Below are 21,182 nucleotides of genomic sequence, written 5' to 3'. Positions count from 1 at the left end.
TTATCGTACAAAAAGCGAACATTTGAGTATTGTGACTACTCTGGAGTCTCATTCAGTTAAAATACCTGAATAGTCCCTTTCCTTTGGTTGGTCTCTTCACCCCTCTCTCTCATTCTCTCCATCTATTCCTCCTGTTCTTCTGTTTTCCGTCTGTTATTCTAGCCATCGTTGAGTCGGCCGGCTCCTCCCACCAAGCCTCTACCCCCTGACCCTGTGCTAACAGGCAGCCAGGTACCAGAGTAGCATGTAGACATGGCTGCATGTGGGCATTGGGTCTGATTGGTTGATTTATCTGATGAGTGGGGTGGGTTGGTTAATTGATTGTGGAGGGATTTAATGGTTGATTGTGTGGTTAATTGATGAGTGTATGTAGTTGATTGATTGGTTGATTCGATGGATTTAATTATTTGAGACAATGAATATAATCACACTAATCAAGCTTTAGTTCAGAATTGTATTTTATTGCTGAATTTACAGTTATGTGCAAATGCAGATAAAAAAAGTACTTCATAGTCACTCCCTTAGACAGAAGTGGAAGTGTCTCTAAAAAGTTGGTTACAAAAGAATGCACAGCTAATCTATGGCTATAGCTAATGGCAATGTTAGTAACTATTTGAAAGAAGAAAAAAAAGAAAATTGTGAAATTTGCATTTTTAACTGCATTTTATTCATGTTGATACTTAATTTGCATATTAAACCATGCTTAATATATTGGTGTAGTGTAAATACACTCACTGGTACAGCACCCCATTCACGAAAAGGGATCGCTTCTACAGACAGTGAGTCACGTGGCTGTGGCTTTCTATATAAAACAGGCATCGAGACATTCAGTTACTGTTTGATTGAAGGTTAGAATGGACAAAATAAGTGGCCTAAGCAACTTTGAGAGTGGTATGATCGTCGGTGCCAGGCGCACCGGGTCCAGTATCTCAGAAACAGATGCCTTCCTGGGCTTTTCACGAGTGTCTAGGGTTTACTGAAAATGTTGTGACAAACAAAACATCCAGTCTGCGGCAGTCATGTGGGCGAAAAAAAGCTTGTTGATGACAGGTCGAAGGAGAGTGGCAAGAATCGTGCAAGCTAACAGGTGGGCCACAAACAGACAAAAGGCGCAGTACAACAGTGGTGTGTAGAATGGCATCTCAAAATGCACAACTCGTCGGTCCTTGTCACGGATGGGCTATTGCAGCAGACGACCACACTGGGTTCTACTCCTATCAGCTAAAAATAGCAAGAAGCGGCTCCAGTAGGTACGCGATCACCAACACTGGACAATCGATGAGTGAAAAAACATTGCCTGGCGTGACCTGCGCAGTCCCAGACCTTAACCCAATAGTGCATCTTCGGGATGAGGTGGAACAGGCTGTTCGCAGCATAAATATACCACTGTCCAATAAGCAGCAACTGCATGATGCCATCGCGTCAGCATGGACCAACCTCCTTGTGGAACGTTTCTGACACCTTGTAGAATACCCAGAATAATTCAGGTTCTTCTGGAGGCAAAGGGGGGGTCCGACCCTCTACTAGATGTGTGTACCTAATAAACTGGCCAGTCAGTGTAGTTTGCATCACCCACGTACAAGCAGGCAACCTTCAACACATCAATATCAGCAAGTCGCATAAATTATTTCTAGTGCTATTGGCAGAACAGGAAACTAAACCAAAAGTGAATCAATTAAATCTACTTTTGGTCTAGAGCAGGGATGGGCAACTCCAGTCCTCGGGAGCTATAGTGGTCACATTAGTTTCTCATCCCTAGCAAACACCGCTGATTTAAACTAATTGCGTTTTTTTAAACTGAAGATCATTAGTTGATAATTGGAGTCGTGTGTTAGCTGGGGCAAAAGTGACAGTAATCAGGCCCCCGAGGACTGGAGTTGGTCTAGAGCCCTCAATTTTCAATTGTCTTGTCTCTGTTACCTAAACTCTATGTGACGAGACGGCTATAATCAACAAAAATCATCCTGTGTCACACCTGGATTGTATTATATGTTTCTATTGTATTTTCTTCAGGCCCTTGTACCACCCAAAAAACCACCAGCCCCCAGGAAGTCCTTGCCTTCGGACCCCCCGTCACATCCCACCCATCCTGGGTACGCTGCATCTGGTGCCCCCATGCAACATGGAGCGAGTATAACTTCAGTTCCACCTGTTGGCCCTCCTGTTGCAGCCATCCCTTCCAGGTACTTCAGTGACTGTATTTGTTCGGCTAAGTTGATGAATGTATAGATGTCAGATGAATGGGCAGATACACATACAGTTGGCGTTGTACAGTATTGTAACAAAAGCTGGAGGTGACCTTCTTTTCTGTCTTTTTATATCCCTCTCTCTCTCACATAGACGTGCCCCTTTACCTCCAGTACGGACGTCACAACCCAGAAAACTTAACTCGACACCTCCGATTTAACCACCAAAGACCCACAAAACCACTAGGATTCTCTTAAACCGGACCTGACAGCACGAATTGCACTGATTCAGCCAGGAGTTTTAATATGGAGACCCTTATAGAACGGCTCAGAAGTCTCCAAACGAAGGCTGCGTTTCCCTCTCCCTGCCCCCCTAAACTATTTCCTGTTGTCTTCCTACTGAGAGACTTACAGGTGCCTTGGTTGGTTACCTGCCATGTTGGGACAGACTGGGACTCCGAGCAAAGCAGAGAAGGTCTGGAATGTTCAGTCGAGTTGATCCGTTGGCCATTGAGAAACTGGATGGATGTAGTTAAGTATCCGTCAAAGATGTAACACTACATGAAAACTGTGTGGCTTTTGACATTAACTGACCATTACAAAACGGATGTCTACACAGAGGATAAGCTCAATCAAGATTAAAGGCCCAGTACTGGTTTTATAGCACTAGCACATTTGAATATGCTCTGTGATGCTTCAGAATAGTTTATTACTCTTCAAATTATAGGTTGAAGCCCAAGTCATCCTCCCAATCCGACTGTAGCCACCATTTTGCAGTATTTTATTTTAAGTGGCTTGGCTAATGCAGGCCTCAGGAAACAAGTCCTGACCACGTCTTGCTCTTTTTCTGGAATAAAGAAGCATATCAACACTTTTATTCACCGCAATGATTCCTTTGATCTCCATCACAATGGTGTCATTGAGGGGAGGACCTTGCATGCAACCCTCTGACTAACCCTTGAGATGAAATGAGAATAGTGTCACAGAAACTTTAGTTGTTCTCGGTTGCAGAGCTGTACAACTAACTGTAACTGCACAACTGTAAATACCATAGAATTGGAACTTGCCTACTAGTTTTAATTCTACAGTAAGGACTATTTAAAAGCCAAAGAGATGGATCTCTGGAGAAGTGAGGGGGGAAGTAGATTGAACTTTGTGAAACGCGAGGCCACTTCTCGAAGACTGACCTACGTTTTGACAGAAGATCGGTTGCCTTTTTTGTACCTTTGGTGATCAGTTGTGCCGCACCAGTGTTGGCCGAAATGAGTTAAGTGCACTCCTAGAATATCTTTACATATTCAGGTGAATTAAAACCAAGCCATGGGATTCACTTCTTAAACTGGGGAAACGCACAGACTGAATGTACGAAAAAAAAAATAGGCTCACACTTTACATTAAGTCACAGCAATGCCATGTAGTTACACCAAATATCATTTTCTCTGTCTTATTTCATGTAACTAGATTGGTAATTAATGTCAAACATATTTTGTCACTTATCCTTTTAGTGCAATTCAAGCATTGTTATGGTCCTTCTCTGCAGTTTGAGTAACTACATGGTATAAGGGGAACTTAATATAAAGTGTTATGATGGTCTGGAATAAACCACAATATAAGTACTACTACTCCTGAAGTGGTGGGCCACCTGTACAGGGGCTGTATGTCGACAGGCAACAGTATTGCTTTTGCCTGCATGTCATGAAAGTATTTCATTTCTAGTGAAAGATTGTTGTTTTCTATGTCAAAACGTTTGTTTGTCTTCTATTTAATATTGTTTCAAGTGATGAATTCCAAGCCTTATGAGTTTTAAGTTGATAACATACTCTTAACTCTTATGAAGACCAAGTGGTTGAATTTGAAAGCACTCCTCGGCAATATGGCTAACTGTGTTTATACAGCAAATAGATGATTTTGTGCATCAATGATCGCTTATTTAGTCAACGAGAACAGCTAGCAGGTATGATAATTGAAATTGGTAACTGATACTCTTCATCCTGATTTGAAATCTGCCAATACTTCTTGGTCATTTGGATAAATGCGCACTGGTGTGCAATATACATTACAAGCATTTCAGATCATTTGACTGTTAATTATTTTGATTAATTGCTAAAGTTGTCAAGGTTGATAATGAAAACCTCTAAATGGCGCAGGCATGCACATGTGATTATGCCTTCCATCGGTCCATTTGATTTAGAATTTGTTAATGTCCTTTTTTGACCTACTGACTGATCTGTTCCAGTGTTCTGAAAACACTCTCCCTTTGGTTCTATTCATACGTCTGATTATCAGTAGGAGAACACTCAGATGTAACATGAATTGTTACGAATTTTGCTCAATGCAATTATGGGATTGTCTTTATAGGAGACGGTTCTACTTTGACCTCTGTCTGCAGTTTTCCTACTATCTCAATTGAGACATTCACTGCTGCTGAGGGAAATAAAACAGACTGTGGAAAAATGACTGGTTTTGTTGGCTGCTTAATTTTCCTCTTTTTAATTACCTATTGGGCTGACTTACCCTTTCACACAGTGATATCACAGCTTTGGGTGTGCAACTAAGTTGAAACAAGACATGGTGCTTGGGAAGGAGGAAGCGGTTCACTGGCTGATGATAATAACTTGCATGCCAATTTGTTCTAATACATTCTTCTCATACATGGGGTGTGTGTGTGTGTGTGCGTGCAGCCTGGATTTGCAGTGACTGGTTTCAGGGGATACAGATTAGAGAAATGATGTCATGTCGCTCTCACGTTTAACACAGAAGGAAACAACATAAATAGAAGGCTTGATTCTGAGAAGTCAGACTTCCTCTGAACATTTGCAATGAATTGTGAAGTTGTCTTATGGGGAAATATGTATTTGTCTATCTCCAAGTAATGGAAGATGAGTTGGTTTATTTTGGTTTGTAATTTCTTGAAATGCTTGCCTACAGTATTCTTCATCTGTTGTTGCTCGTGTCAACCCTTTTGGATCCATAAGTGTAGGTTTTGATGAAATGGCACGACTGCACTACGCACCATTCACCCTTCCTTGCACACAGTTGTAGAAAGTGTGTTGTTCAAAACCTATGCTTGTGTACTTAACACTAGAAAAACCGGGCCTCAAGGGACCCCACTTTGAGCCAATGAGGGGTCATTTTGACTGCAGCGTAATAAATACATACTATCGGAAAAATTCGAATGTGTTTTTATGAAGGCCTTGTAACGTCAGAATACGGAAATTAGTTTTTCCTCTTTAAACTGCTTATAACACATTGTTCGCTAACAACATTCTGTTCGCTAACAAATGCTAACAACGTGTGTTAACTACTTATTTAGGAATAGTCAGAGGGGGGGGGGCATGACTTTAAAAATGGCAGAGATATTTAAATGAATAAACAGTTAAAATAACTGCTTCTGTGCTTTTAGTGTTAATGCAGGAATATTTTGACAATCTGGGCAGAGGTCTGCCAACCTCTGCCCAATGCACTTCCTGCCACAGAGGTGAGGTGAGGTGATTGGTTGTCTTGGTCCACATCTCTGCCTACTCCAGCCATCCTCCGTACCCCCTCCTACTTCCCAATGACATTGACAGTAACCACAAGTGGGTCATTAGTGTACCTTTGTCAAAAAAACATTTGATTTAACCTAATTTTACATTGTGTCATAAAGAGCACATGTTAAGATGGTGCCGAAGAGGATGACACGCTCCTAACCAATTGACCCACTCCGTTTTCATTTACCAGAGCGACTTACAGGAGCAATTAGGGTTAAGTGCCTTGTTCAAGGATACCATTACCGATTGTTCACCTAGTTGGCTCAGGGATTCAAACCAGCAGCCTTTTGGTTACTGTGTAACGGCCGTCGTTTGTAGTTGAAGGAGAAGTGGACCAAAACACAGCATGGTAAGTGTTCATGATATTTATTTTCAAGAAACACTCAAACAAAATAACAAAAGGGGAAACCACACAGTTCCATCAGGCACATCGGCTAAACAGAAAATAACTACCCACAAAACACAGGTGGGAAAAGGCTGCCTAAGTATGATTCCCAATCAGAGACAACGATAGACAGCTGCCTTTGATTGGGAACCCTACTCGGTCAAAACAAAGAAATAAACAACATAGAATGCCCACCCCACATCACACCCTGACCTAACAAATAGAGGAATAAATATATATAAATAATAAAATAAACATACCATTAAAATTATAGACTGATCATTTTTTTGTCAGTGGGCAAACGTACAAAATCAGCAGGGGATCAAATACTTTTTTTTCCCTCACTGTATTTGATGTATTCAGACCCTTTACTCAGTACTGAGGTCCTGAGCACTCTAGAGCATGTTTTCATTAAGGATCTCTCTGAGACTAGTCACCTTTACCTCAATCTTGACTAGTCTCCCAGTCCCTGCTGCTGAACAACATCCCCACAGCATGATGCTGCCACCACCATGTTTCACCATAGGGATGGTGGCAGGTTTCCTCCAGACGTGGCACTTGGCATTCAGGCCAAAGAGTTCAATCTTGGTTTCATCAGATCAATTTGTTTCTCATGGTCTGAGAGTCCTTTAGGTGCCTTTTGGCAAACTCCAAGTGGGCTGTCATGTGCCTTTTTACTGAGGAGTGGCTTCCGTCTGGCCACTCTACCATAAAGGCCTGATTGGTGGAGGGCTGTAGAGATGGTTGTCCTTCTAGAAGGTTCTCCCATTTCGACAGAGAAACTCTGGAGCGCTGTCAGAGTGACCATCGGGTTTTTGGTCACCTCCCTGACCAAGGCCCTTCTACCCTGATTGCTCAGTTTGGCCGGGAGGCCAGCTCTATGAAGAGTCTTGGTGGTTCCAAACTTAAGAATGATGGAGGCTACTGTGTTCTTGGGGACCTTCAATGCTGCAGAAATGTTTGGTACCCTTCCACAGATCTGTGCCTCGACACAATCCTGTCTCGGAGCTCTACGGATAATTATTTTTTGCTCTGACATGCACGGTCAACTGTGGGACCTTATATAGACAGGTGTGTGCCTTTCCAAATCATGTCCAATCAATAGCTTTTTACCACTGTGCTCATATGAGGAAGTCCTCTTCAACTACAGATCCTTCCACATCCTCTTCCTCAATCTCCATCTGTTGAGAGGAGCACCCCCATCATGGCACATGGGATCCTGGCCTGGTATCTCTCTGCTCTACTGGGGCCTCTCCTGACCCCTTCACTAGGGTTGGAACCTCCACGGAGCTCCTTCCCCCTCGGTTAGTAGAATATTTGATTCTTTATTGTTTTTTCATTTTTCTTTTTTATGTATTTGCATGTGTGTGTGAATCTTGCAAAGATGCAGCATTCAGGCAAGTCAGATATGATTTCAAGTTTATTTCATGTAAATATATAATTTGTCAGAATATAATATGACCCAAAAACTTTTTCATGTTGAACTGCTGAGACATTTTCCAACTAGGCATAGCTTGTGGCTGTATGCACATCACTTGAGTTTCAGTTTGTGCCTCTTCCTCTAAATCTTAAGGAAACATGATGGCACGATAGACACCAAGGCACATAACCTAGGCCAGGGGTTCCCAAACCTTTTCACTCAGGCCCCCCTTCCAGCATTGGGGAACATCCTGCTCTGCACGCGCTCCCACCACATCTATTTCTATGGGCACAAGCACTGTTCATGACATACACCTCTTGTGTTGGTGGAGAGAACATTTAGCAGGTTTAACTCTTATTTCCTGCTATGTTAACCCATTTGTCATGGGGTGAAGAAACATTTTTCTAGTTTTAAAGCTAATTTTCTTGCAATTCTATAGATTTTGCCATGTCTAATGTGTATTCATGTGACATTTGAGTGACGCAAACGTTCCAACAGAATCTCTGGGCTAAAAAAACCTAGCTAAAACACTTTAGCTGACATGGGCTAGTTGATCTGGACATTTCTGACAAGTTATAAATAGCAAAGACAGTAATACATGTTTAGGTCAGGTGACAGTTGTGGTTGATTTATGCTACTTGGGGCATCCAAGATTCTTTATTTTTTTTTAGACTTCATTTACTTTTCCCCTCAAGCTTTTACCCAATCAATACAATGGTCCATTATATCCCCTCTTTCTCTTTTAGCTACAATACAATATTTGGACACTTTTTATTTTGCTCTTTGTGGTGTACTCATCTGCCTGCATACCGTTTTACAAGAAAGTCAATGACCACAAGCAGAGATGTCGCTAGATTCAAAGGGCAAACAACTCAATCTAAAATTAAACTGTGCACAGCGCTACATGTTCAAAAGTGAGAACACATAGAGTCTGAGTTTTTGTTTGGATACCTACAGTTGAAGTCGGAAGTTTACATACACTTAGGTCGGAGTCATTAAAACTCTTTTTTCAACCACTCCACAAATTTCTTGTTAACAAACTATAGTTTTGGCAAGTCGGTTAGGACATCTACTTTGTGCATGACACAAGTAATTTTTCCAACAATTGTTTACAGACAGATTATTTCACTTATTTTTCACTATATCTCAATTCCAGTGGGTCAGAAGTTTACATACACTAAGTTGACTGTGCCTTTAAACAGCCTGGAAAATTCCTGAAAATGATGTCATGGCTGTAGAAGCTTCTGATAGGCTAATTGACATAATTTGAGTCAATTGGAGGTGTACCTGTGGATGTATTTCAAGGCATACCTTCAAACTCAGTGCCTCTTTGTTTGACATCATGGGAAAATCAAAAGAAAATCAGCCAAGACCTCAGAAAAGAATTGTAGACCTCCACAAGTCTGGTTCATCCTTCGGAGCAATTTCCAAATGCCTGAAGGTACCACGTTCATCTGTACAAACAAATCAAAGTTTATTTGTCATGTGCGCCGAATACAACAGGTGTTACAGTGAAATGCTTACTTAGAGGCTCTACCCAATAGTGCAAAAAAGGTATTAGGTGAACAATAGGTAAGTAAAGAAATAAAATAACATTAAAAAGACTATATACAGTAGCGAGGCCACATACAGACACCGGTTAGTCAGGTTGATTTGAGGTAGTATGTAGATATGGTTAAAGTGACTATGCATATATGATGAACAGAGAGTAGCAGTAGCGTAAAAGAGGGGTTGGCGGGTGGTGGGTGGCGTGACACAATGTAGATAGCACGGTTAGCCAATGTGCGGGAGCACTGGTTGGTCGGCCAAATTGAGGTAGTATGTACAAGAATGTATAGTTAAAGTGACTATGCATATATGATAAACGGAGAGTAGCAGTAGTGTAAAAAGAGGGGTTGGGGGGGGGGGGGCACACAATGCAAATAGTCCGGGTAGCCATTTGATTACATGTTCAGGAGTCTTATGGCTTGGGGGTAAAAACTGTTGAGAAGACTTTTTGTCCTAGACTTGGCACTCCGGTACCGCTTGCCATGCGGTAGTAGAGAGAACAGTCTATGACTGGGGTGGCTGGGGTCTTTCACAAATTTTAGGGCCTTCCACTGACACCGCCTGGTGTAGAGGTCCTGGATGGCAGGCAGCTTAGCCCCAGTGATGTACTGGGCCGTACACACTACCCTCTGTAGTGCCTTGCGGTCAGAGGCCGAGCAATTGCCGTACCAGGCAGTGATGAAACCAGGCAGTGATAAAACCAGTCAGGATGCTCTCGATGTTGCAGCTGTAGAACCTTTTGAGGATCTCAGGACCCATGCCAAATCTTTTTAGATTCCTGGAGGGGGAACAGGTTTTGTTGTGCCCTCTTCACGACTGTCTTGGTGTGTTTGGACCATTCTAGTTTGTTGTTGTGGACACCAAGGAACTTGAAGCTCTCAACCTGCTCCACTACAGCCCCGTCGATGAGAATGGGGGTGTGCTCGGTCCTCCTTTTCCTGTAGTCCACAATCATCTCCTTAGTCTTGGTTACGTTGAGGGATAGGTTGTTATTCTGGCACCACCTGGCCAGGTCTCTGACCTCCTCCCTATACGCTGTCTCTTCATTGTCGGTGATCAGGCCTACCACTGTTGTGTCGTCTGCAAACTTAATGATGGTGTTGGAGTCGTGCCTGGCCATGCAGTCATGGGTGAACAGGAACAGGAAGTACAGGAGGGGACTGAGCACGCCCCCCTGGGGAGCTCCAGTGTTGAGGATCAGTGTGGCTGATGTGCTGCTACCTACCCTCACCACCTGGAGGCGGCCCGTCAGGAAGTCCAGGATCCAGTTGCAGAGGGAGGTGTTAAGTCCCAGGATCCTTAGCTTAGTGATGAGCTTTGAGGGTACTATGGTGTTGAACGCTGAGCTGTAGTCAATGAATAGCATTCTCACATAAGTGTTCCTTTTGTCCAGGTGGGAAAGGTCAGTGTGGTGTGCAATAGAGATTGCATCATCTGTGGATCTGTTTGGGCGGTATGCAAATTGGAGGGTGTCTGGGATAATGGTGTTGATGTGAGCCATTACCAACCTTTCAAATTACTTCATGGATACGGACGTGAGTGCTACAGGCCTGTAGTCATTTAGGTAGGTTGCCTTTGTGTTCCTGGGTACAGGGACTATGGTGGTCTGCTTGAAACATGTTGGCATTACAGACTCAATCAGGGACATGTTGAAAATGTCAGTGACGACACCTGCCAGTTGGTCAGCACATGCCCGGAGCACACATCCTGGTAATCCGTCTGGCCCCACAGGCTTGTGTATGTTGACCTGTTTAAAGGTCTTACACACGTCGGCTACGGAGAGCGTGATCACACAGTCATTCGGAACAGCTGATGCTCTCATGCATGCCTCAATGTTGCTTGCCTCGAAACTAGCATAGAAGTCATTTAGCTCATCTAGTAGGCTCGTGTCACTGGGCAGCTCACGGCTGTACTTCCCTTTGTAGTCTGTAATAGTTTGCAAGCCCTGTCACATAAGATGAGTGTTGGAGCCGGTGTAGTATGATTCAATCTTAGCCCTGTATTTACGCTTTGCCTGTTTAATGGTTTGTCGCAGGGCATTGCAGGATTTCTTGTAAGCTTCCGGGTTAGTCCCGCACCTTGAAAGCGGCAGCTCTACCATTTAGCTCAGTGCGAATGTTGCCTATAATCCATGGCTTCTGGTTGGGTTACGTACGTACAGTCACTGTGGGGACGACGTCCTCGATGCACTTATTGATAAAGCCAGTGACTGATGTGATGTACTCCTCAATGCCATCGGAAGAATCCCGGAAAATGTTCCAGTCTGTGATAGCAAAACAGTCCTGTAGTTTAGCATCTGCTTCATCTGACCACTTTTTATAGACTGAGTCACTGGTGCTTCCAGCTTTAATTTTTGCTTGTAAGCAGGAATCAGGAGGATAGTTGTGGTCGGATTTACCAAATGGAGGGCGAGGGAGAGCTTTGTACGTGTCTCTGTGTGCGGAGTACAGGTGTTGTAGAATTTTTTTCCCTCTGGTTGCACGTTTAACATGTTGATAGAAATTTGGAAGAACTGATTTAAGATTCCCTGCATTACAGTCTCCGGCCACTAGGAGCGCCGCCTCTGGGTGAGTGGTTTCCTGTTTGCTTATATCCTTATACAGCTGACTGAGTGCGGTCTTATTGCCAGCATCTGTCTGTGGTGGTAAATAAACAGCCACGAAAAGTATAGCTGGACACTCTCTAGGCAAGTAGTGTGGCCTGCCATTTATCACAATATACTCTACTTCAGGTGAGCAAAATCTAGAGACTTCCTTTGATTTCGTGCACCAGCTGTTTACAAATATGCACAGACCGCCCCCCCTCGTCTTACCGGAGTGTGCTGTTCTATCTTGCTGGAGCAGCGTATATCCCGCTAGCTGAATATCCATGTCATTCAGCCACGATTCCGTGAAACATAGGATATTAGTTTTTGATGTCCCGTTGGTAGGATATTCTTGATCGTACCTCGTCTAATTTATTGTCCAATGATTGCACGTTGGCGAGTAGTATTGACGGTAACGGCAGCTTTCCCACTCGCCTTCTCCGGGTCCTGACCAGGCATCCGGCTTTGTCCTCTGTACCTGCGTCGCTTCCTCTTGCCAATAACGGGGATGTCGGCCATGTGGGGTGTTTGGAGAATGTCTCGTTGTACAAAAAATCTTTGTCTAATCTGAGGTGAGTGATCGCTGTCCTGATATACAGAAGCTCTTTTTTTGCTGTAAGATACGGTTGCAGAAACATTATGTAGAAAATAAGTTACAAATAATGCAACAAAAAAAAATAAGAATAGCGCAATTGGTTGGGTGCCCGTAAAACTGCTTCCATTTCTTCCGGCGCCATTTTAGATTTAGTAACAATAGTACGCAAGTATAAACACCATGGGACCACGCAGCCGTCATACCGCTCAGGAAGGAGATGCGTTCTGTCTCCTAGAGGTGAACATACTTTGGTGTGAAAAGTGCAAATCAATCCCAGAACAACAGTAAAGGACCTTGTGAAGATGCTGAAGGAAACGGTTACCAAAGCATCTATATCCACAGTAAAACGAGTGCTATATCAACATAACCTGAAAGGTCGCTCAGCAAGGAAGAAGCCACTGCTCCAAAACCGCCATAGAAAAAGCCAGACTACGGTTTGCAACTGCACATGGGGAAAAATATCATACTTTTTGGAGAAATGTCCTCTGGTCTGATGAAACAATAATAGAACTGTTTGGCCATAATGTCCATCGTTATGTTTGGAGGAAAAAGGGGTATGCTTGCAAGCTGAAGAACACCATCTCAACCGAAGCACGGGGGTGGAAGCATCATGTTGTGGGGGTGCTTTGCTGCAGGAGGGACTGGTGCGCTTCCCAAAATAGATGGCATCATGAAGGAAGAAAATGATATGGATATATTGAAGCAACATCTCAAGACATCAGTCAGGGAGTTAAAGCTTGGTCGCAAATGGGTCTTCCAAATGGACAATGACCCCAAGCATACTTCCAAAGTTGTGGCAAAATGGCTTAAGGACAACAAAGTCAAGGTACTGGACTGTCCATCATAAAGCCCTGACCTCAATCCTATAGAACATTTGTGGGCAGAACTGAAAAAGTGTGTGCGAGCAAGGAGGCCTACAAACCTGACTCAGTTACACCAGCTCTGTCAGGAGGAATGGGCCAAAATTCACCCAACTTATTGTGGGAAGCTTGTGGAAGGCTATCTGAAACGTTTGACCCAAGTTAAACTATTTAAAGGCAATGCTACCAAATACTAATTGAGTGCATGTAAACTTCTGACCCACTGGGAATGTGATGAAAGAACCAATGTGGTACGGATCTGTTATTTTTATACTCAAGCCAAACAGGAGCTAGCCAGCTAACTATCTAGTAGTCAGCTAGCGGCCATCAGCTTCCTCTAGCACGGACAACTCTCGCCAGTCTGCACAGCGCGACTCAAACCAGAGCAAATCGGACTTATTTTTCTCCATATCTCCGGATTCCTACCGCAAGCTCTGAACTTTTTTTATTTATTTGTCCACATGGATCATCGCAGCTAGCTAGCTGCTATTCGAGTGGCCACTCCTGGCTAACGCCTCTGTCCCGAAGCAAGAACCAATTAGTCTGGAGCTAGCCTTGCTAGGCCCATCTGCTAGGCACATCTCCCAGCTAGCCAAAGAGGTCCATCAGCCACTCCTTGGGCTACAATACCTATTTTGCCAACTGGCCTGGATCCCCGCCGACCCATCACGACTGGACCACCGACGTGATTCGCCCGATGGGGGTTTTCTCAACTGGCTCCGCCGTCGCGTCGTCCCCTGAATACCCATCCGCTAGCCGAGTCCCGCTAGCTGTCCAGAGCACAGGACTGTTAGGTTAAGAGGCCCATCGGACAAATTCTTTGGCCACTATACCTATTTTGCCAATTGGCCCGGTTTACCACACGGAGCCCTGCTGATCCGTCTGCCGACGTAATAGCACGAGGGGGCCACAACAGACTTTCTTCCGTCGCAACGTCCTTCTGCTAGCTTGCTAAACCCCGGCCAGCTAGCTGCCTGAAGCCACTCACTGGACTCCTATGATCACTCGGCAACGCATGCCTCTCGCTAACGTCAATATGCCTAATTATTGCCTTATTTCACTGTAGAGCCTCTAGCACTGCTCAATATGCCTTATTTAACACTTTAGTTCCACCTACCACCCATGCGGTGACATCACCTGGTTTAAATGATATTTCTAGAGCCAATATCTCTTTCATCATCACTCTATGCAAAGGTTTACCCTCATTGTAGTCATATCCTACCATACCTTTGTCTGTACATTGCCTTGAATCTATTCTACTGTGCCCAGAAATCTGCTCCTTTTACTCTCTGTTCTGAACGTACTAGACAACCAGTTATTTTAGCCTTTAGCCGTACCCTTATCCTACTCCTCCTCTGTTCCTCTGATGTGGAGGTTAATCCAGGCCCTGCAGTGCCTAGCTCCACTCCCATTCCCCAGGCGCTATCATTTGTTGACTTCTGTAACCGTAAAAGCCTTGGTTTCATGCATGTTAACATTAGAAGCCTCCTTCCTAAGTTTGTTTTATTCACTGTCCTAGCACACTCTGCCAATCCGGATGTCCTAGCCTTGTCTGAATCCTGGCTCAGGAAGACCACCAAAAACCCTGAAATTTCCATCCCTAACTATAACATTTTCCGACAAGATAAAACTGCCAAAGGGGGCGGTGTTGCAATCTACTGCAGAGATGGACAGAATTCTGCAGGCTTACTATCCAGGTCTGTACCCAAACAATTCAAGCTTCTACTTTTAAAAGTCCACCTTTCCAGAAACAAGTCTCTCACCGTTGCCGCTTGCTATAGACCACCCTCTGCCCTGGACACCATATGTGAACTGATTGCCCCCCATCTATCTTCAGAGCTCGTGCTGCTAGGTGACCTAAACTGGGACATGCTTAACACACCGGCCATCCTACAATCTAAGCTTGATGCCCTCAATCTCACACAAATGATCAATGAACCCACCAGGTACAACCCCAAATCTGTAAACATGTGCACCCTCATATCATCCTAACCAACTTGCCCTCCAAATATACCTCTGCTGTTTTCAACCAAGATCTCAGTGATCATTGCCTGCATCCGTAATGGGTCTGCGGTCAAACGACCACCCCTCATCACTGCCAAACTCTCCCTAAAACACTTCAGCGAGCAGGCCTTTCTAATTGACCTGGCCCGGGTATCCTGGAAGGATATTGACCTCATCCCGTCAGTAGAGGATGCCTGGTCATTCTTTAAAAGTGCCTTCCTCACCATCTTAAATAAGCATGCCCCTTTCAAAAAATGTAGAACCAGGAACAGATATAGCCCTTGGTTCTCTCCAGACCTGACTGCCCTTGACCAGCACAAAAACATCCTGTGTTCTGCATTAGCATCGAATAGCCCCCATGATATGCAACTTTTCAGGGAAGATGGGAACCAATATACACAGGGAGTTAGGAAAGCTAAAGCTAGCTTTTTCCAGCAGAAATGTGCATCCTGTAGCACAAACTCAAAAGTTCTGGGACACTGTAAAGTCCATGGAGAATAAGAGCACCGCCCAACTGCCCACTGCACTGAGGCTAGGAAACACTCACCACCAATAAATCCACTATAATTGAGAATTTCAATAAGCATTTTTCTACGGCTGGCCATGCTTTCCACCTGGCTACCCCTACCCCGGTCAACAGCCCTGCACTCCCCACAGCAACTCGCCCAAGCCTCCCCCATTTCTCCTTCACCCAAATCCAGATAGCTGATGTTCTGAAAGAGCTGCAAAATCTGGACCCCTACGAATCAGTCGGGCTAGACAATCTGGACCCACTTTTTAAAATGATCTGCCGAAATTGTTGCAACCCCTATTACTTGCCTGTTCAACCTCTCCTTAGATTGGAAAGTTGCCGCAGTCATCCCCCTCTTCAAAGGGGAGACACTCTAGACCCTAACTGCTACAGACCTATATCTATCCTACCCTTCGACTCTGTCAATCACCACATTCTTATTGGCAGACTCGACAGCCTTGGTTTCTCAAATGATTGCCTCGCCTGGTTTACCAACTACTTCTCTGATAGAGCTCAGTGTCAAATCAGGGGTGCCACAGGGTTCAATTCTCTGGCCGACTCTTCTCTGTATTCATCAATGATGTCGCTCTTGCTGCTGGTGATTCTTTCAGCCACCTCTACGCAGACGACACCATTCTGTATAATTCTGGCCCTTCTTTGGACACTTAACTAACCTCCAGACGAGCTTCAATGCCATACAACTCTCCTTCCGTGGCCTCCAACTGCTCTTAAATGCAAGTGAAACTAAATGCATGCTCTTCAACCGATCACTGCCCGCCTGTCCAGCATCACTACTCTGGACGGTTCTGACGTAGAGTATGTGGACAACTACAAATACCTAGGTGTCTGGCTAGACTGTAAACTCTCCTTCCAGACTCACATTAAGCATCTCCAATCCAAAATTGCATCTAGAATTGGCTCCTCGTAAAATTGACCATCCTACCGATCCTCGACTTTGGCGATATCATTTACAAAATAGCCTCCAACACTCTACTCAACAAATTGGATGCAGTCTATCACAGTGCCATTTGTTTTGTCACCAAAGCCCCATATACTACCCACCACTGCGACCTGTACACTCTCGTTGGCTGGCCCTCGGTTCATACTCGTCACCAAACCCACTGGCTCCAGGTCATCTACAAGTCTCTGCTAGGTAAAGCCCCTCATCTCAGCTCACTGGTCATCATAGCAGCACGCACCCGTAGCACATGCTCCAGCAGGTATAGATCACTGGTCACCCCCAAAGCCAATTCCTCCTTTGGCTGCCTTTCCTTCCAGTTCTCTGCTGCCGATGACTGGAACGAACTGCAAAAATCACTGAAGCTGGAGACTCCCATCTCCCTCACTAGCTTTAAGCACCAGCTGTCAGAGCAGATCACTGCACTTGTACATAGCCCATCTGGAAATAGCCCATCCAACTACCTCATCCCCATACTGTATTTATTTATCTTGCTCCTTTGCACCCCAGTATCTCTACTTGCACATTCATCTTCTGCACATCTACCATTCCAGTGTTTAATTGCTATATTGTAATTACTTCGCCACCATGGCTTATTTATTGCCTTTCCTCCCTTCTTACCTCAGTTGCACTCACTGTATATAGACTTTTATTTTTTCTACTGTATTATTGACTGTATGTTTGTTCCATGTGTAACTCTGTATGTGTCGAACTGCTGTGCTTTATCTTGGCCAGGTCGCAGTTGTAAATGAGAACTTGTTCTCAACTAGCCTACCTTGTTAAATAAAGGTGAAATAAAAAAAATATATACATAAATCATTCTCTCTACTATTATTCTGACATTTCACATTTTTAAAATAAAGTGGTGATCCTAAGACAGGGAATTTTTACTAGGATTATATGTCAGGAATTGTGAAACTGAGTTTAAATGTATTTGGCTAAGGTGTATGTAAACTTCCGACTTCAACTGTGTATATATACAGTACGTATGCCGTTTTACAATAGTTGTGGTAAAAAGAGATGAGAATATGAGCTAACTATCAGTCTAAAAGTGAGCACTAGCTGCTACATTTTGGAACCCCATTATAACTTTTTAGCTGTGTGTGGGGGTGAAATTCAAAGGAAAGTCTTATTGATTGAATGGAAGGATATCAAACAAAATTTACAAAGAATGTATCAATGCTCATGGTCCGGTGTTAACTGGTGGTCCACACAATAAACATAGTGGCTTGCGACAGTATTCAACCCCCATCACATTTTTCCTATTATGTTGCCTTACAACCTGGAATTAAAATTACTTTTTGGGGGGTTTGTATCATTTGATTTACACAACATGCCTACCACTTTGAAGATGCAAAATATTTTTTGTGAGACAAAAAAACAACTTGAGCATGCATAAAAATTCACCCCCCCAAAGCCAATACTTTGTAGAGCCTCCCTTTTGCAGCAATTACAGCTGCAAGTCTCTTGGGGTATGTCTCCATAAGCTTGGCACATCTCGCCACTGGGAGTTTTGCCCATTCAAGGCAAAACTGCTCCATCTCCTTCAAGTTGGTGTACAGCAATTTAAGTCATACCACAGATTCTCAATTGGATTGAGGTCTGGGCTTTCACTAGGCCATTCCAAGACATTTAAATGTTTCCCCTTAAACCACTCTAGTATTCCTTTAGCTGTATGCTTAGGGTCATTGTCCTGCTGGAAGGTGAACCTCCATCCCAGTCTCAAATCTCTGGAAGACTGAAACAGGTTTCCCTCAAGAATTTCCCTGTATTTAGCGCCATCTATCATTCCTTCAATTCTGACCAGTTTCCCAGGCCCTGCCGAGGAAAAACATCCTCACAGCATGATGATGTCACCACCATGCTTCACTGTGGGGATGGTGTTCTCGGGGGTGATGAGAGGTGTTGGGTTTGCACGAGACATAACGTTTTTCTTGATGGCCAAAAAACTACATCTTTGTCTCATCTGACCAGAGTGCCTTCCATATGTTTGGGGAGTCTCTCACATGCCTTTTGGTGAACACCAAATGTGTTTGCTTATTTTTTTCTTTAAGCAATTGCATTTTTCTGGCCACTCTTCTGTAAAGCCCAGCTCTGTGGAGTGTACAGCTTAGTGGTCCTATGGACAGATACTCCCCATCTCTGCTGTGGAGCTTTGCAGCTCCTTCAGGGTTATCTTTGGTCTCTTTGTTGCGTCTCTGATTAATGCCCTCCTTGACTGGTCTGTGAGTTTTGGTGCATGGCCTTCTCTTGGCAGGTTTGTTGTGGTGCCACATTTTCAGAATGCCCTTATACTTCCCATTGTAAGAGGATGGTCTCTTTGGTTTTTGTTTGGATTTTCTCCTACCATATCTATTGTTATATTCTCCTACATTATTTTAACATTTCTATAAACTTCAAAGTGTTTAAGAATTTTTTGAAACAAGTAATTTTTTTTCATTTCACTTACACAAAATTGTCAATGTCCATTACATGAAATCCAAATAAAAATCCATTTGAATTACAGGTTGTAATGCAACAAAATAGGAAAAAATGCCAAGGGGGATGAATACTTTTGCAAGGTACTGTACTACATCATACCATTTTTATTTGCCTTTCCTTTCAGAATGCCCAGAGAGACCTCTTCCCTTATTCAGCTACCCAGACATTAAAAACACAACCACAATGTTGCTAAAAGACTGATGGCTGAACTCTGTTCGTAGGGGCACAAGATGCTGTGCTCTCATTGGATGTCAGCCAGCCTGATGTCATTACCATGAAGATTAAGGTAGGCAAATTAGAGCGGAAGAGGGGCCCTCTTATTTCATCAGAGATACATTTATAAAAGGTTCCAACAGTCTTACAAATATTCTGTTTCTCCTATAGATGGAATAGAAGCCCTCTCGATGATCTTTACATGTGTACCACTAAAGGCAAGAAAGAAAAGGTATTAATTGGGGTCCTCATGCACTTAAATGCACACACTTGCCTTTACAAGAAACCATGAGAACCACTCTCACCTCTTCGATATCTGCCTATGTACTTATTTTTCTCAGACACTGTCCCAACTTTGCGAGTTCTGCAACCCATTAATGCCACCCACTTGTATGCCTGTGGAATATTTGCATACAACCCTCATGATACCTATATGGTAAGACTCTGCAGATTTCCTAGACTGCAGAGTCTTAGACACCGTACACATGGTGACCGTGTCAGTGTGCACTGCGTCCGGCCCGCCACAGGAGTGCGCGATGAGACAAGGATATCCCTGCCGGCCAAACCCTCCCTAACCCGGACGACGCTGGGCCAATTGTGTGCCGCCCCATGGGCCTCCCGGTCGCGGCCGGCTGCAACAGAGCCTGGACTCGAACCCAGAATCTCTAGTGGCACAGCTAGCACTGCGATGCAGTGCCTTAGACCACTGCGCCACTCGGGAAGCCTCCACTTTCCCTTTTTATCCCCCCCCTCTCTCTCCCTAACGCCATCCTAATCTCCCTCCCTCCACTTCCATCCTCATTCCTTCTCTCCTGCTCTCTCCCCTCATTTTCTCTTATTTCACTCTCTTTCCCCATCCAGTCTTTCAGCTCATCCCACTGTACAATGATATCATACTTTAACTCTCTGCTTCTCAAACTGACTGGTCTCCTTCTGACAGTCTCTCTACACACATTTTGTTGTCAGTGTGGGTTGGACAATGCCCCAGATACCACTCTAATGGCAGTCAAGGAAAGTTTCCTAGCCAGTGGAAGTGTGCGTCCGATAGGCAATGCACCAGTTCTCAACTCCCCTGACCAGCGCTACAGTCGGATTGCTGCACTACGGACAAAAGCGGCCAATGGACAGGACTACACCATACTCTTCCTGCTTAGTGGTGTCATAGTTATTTTCAAACTTCTATGCAATTTTTGTGTGGTGATATGACTCCCATCCCAAATTTGATGGCAGATTATTTTGTCACAGCACATTTTCTTTTGGTTGCAACTTTTGTCTTTCACTCTTCTCTTGGTCAGAGTCTGGGTTTCTCCACAAAGCTGTGCTGTTGAACAAGGATACCCACATCATAGAAGAGATCCAAGTGTTCAGACAACCACAGCTGGTGAAAAACATACCTCCAAGGTACACATATCTCCAAGGTACACATTGAGCCAATCTTAACTTTTGTCAATGTATGTTTTCAATGGGTATCTCTCTGTATACTGTGTACTGTCTGTGGCCTTTCATCCACTGAAACCCTTTGCCTGTTCCTCCTATCGCAGGGTTTTCTTTATGTGGGGTCCTCTGAAGGGGTGACCCAGGTGCCTGTGTCCCAGTGCCCATCCTATAAGAGCTGTGCCCAATGTGTGTTGGCACGAGACCCCCTCTGTGGCTGGGACCCTGCCAGTGGACACTGTGCCAGTGTGTCTGCTATTCCAACCAATGCGTGAGTCCAACTTTAGATCTTTAGATGAATCACTGGCCTCCACATACTGCTGGTTCCCCGTGGCACTTCCATCCATTAATTAAAAACAAAAACAAATGTGAAATCGATGACACCTCAGCATAGCACTCATGCATGTGTTTGTGCAATGAAGAGAACACAGTAAGGGCACCAATGTTAATGGACATCCCGCTCTCTCACCTAC

General features: G+C 44.1%; 1 protein-coding gene across 5 annotated transcripts in view; it reads left to right on the top strand.

The window, feature by feature from the left end:
- The window catches only part of adam15 (ADAM metallopeptidase domain 15), a 30,592-nt gene extending 25,949 nt beyond the window's left edge, over nt 1–4,643 (top strand). For 3 of the 5 annotated variants that reach the window (XM_029736591.1, XM_029736594.1, XM_029736592.1), the window contains 3 exons: nt 163–231; nt 2,014–2,183; nt 2,341–4,643. In XM_029736591.1, coding sequence (XP_029592451.1) covers nt 163–231; nt 2,014–2,183; nt 2,341–2,407 — 306 coding nt within the window. In that variant the 3' untranslated portion in view covers nt 2,408–4,643. The remainder of the gene's footprint in view (nt 1–162; nt 232–2,013; nt 2,184–2,340) is intronic. The other 2 variants (XM_029736595.1, XM_029736596.1) reach the window with 1 other exon arrangement.
- The last annotated feature ends 16,539 nt before the right edge of the window (nt 4,644–21,182 follow it).

The sequence above is a fragment of the Salmo trutta genome, chromosome 37, assembly GCF_901001165.1.
Source record: "Salmo trutta chromosome 37, fSalTru1.1, whole genome shotgun sequence".
Lineage (NCBI taxonomy): Eukaryota > Metazoa > Chordata > Actinopteri > Salmoniformes > Salmonidae > Salmo > Salmo trutta.
The sequence above is the reverse complement of the archived record's forward strand: the minus strand, read 5'-3'. Positions and strand labels throughout refer to the sequence as shown.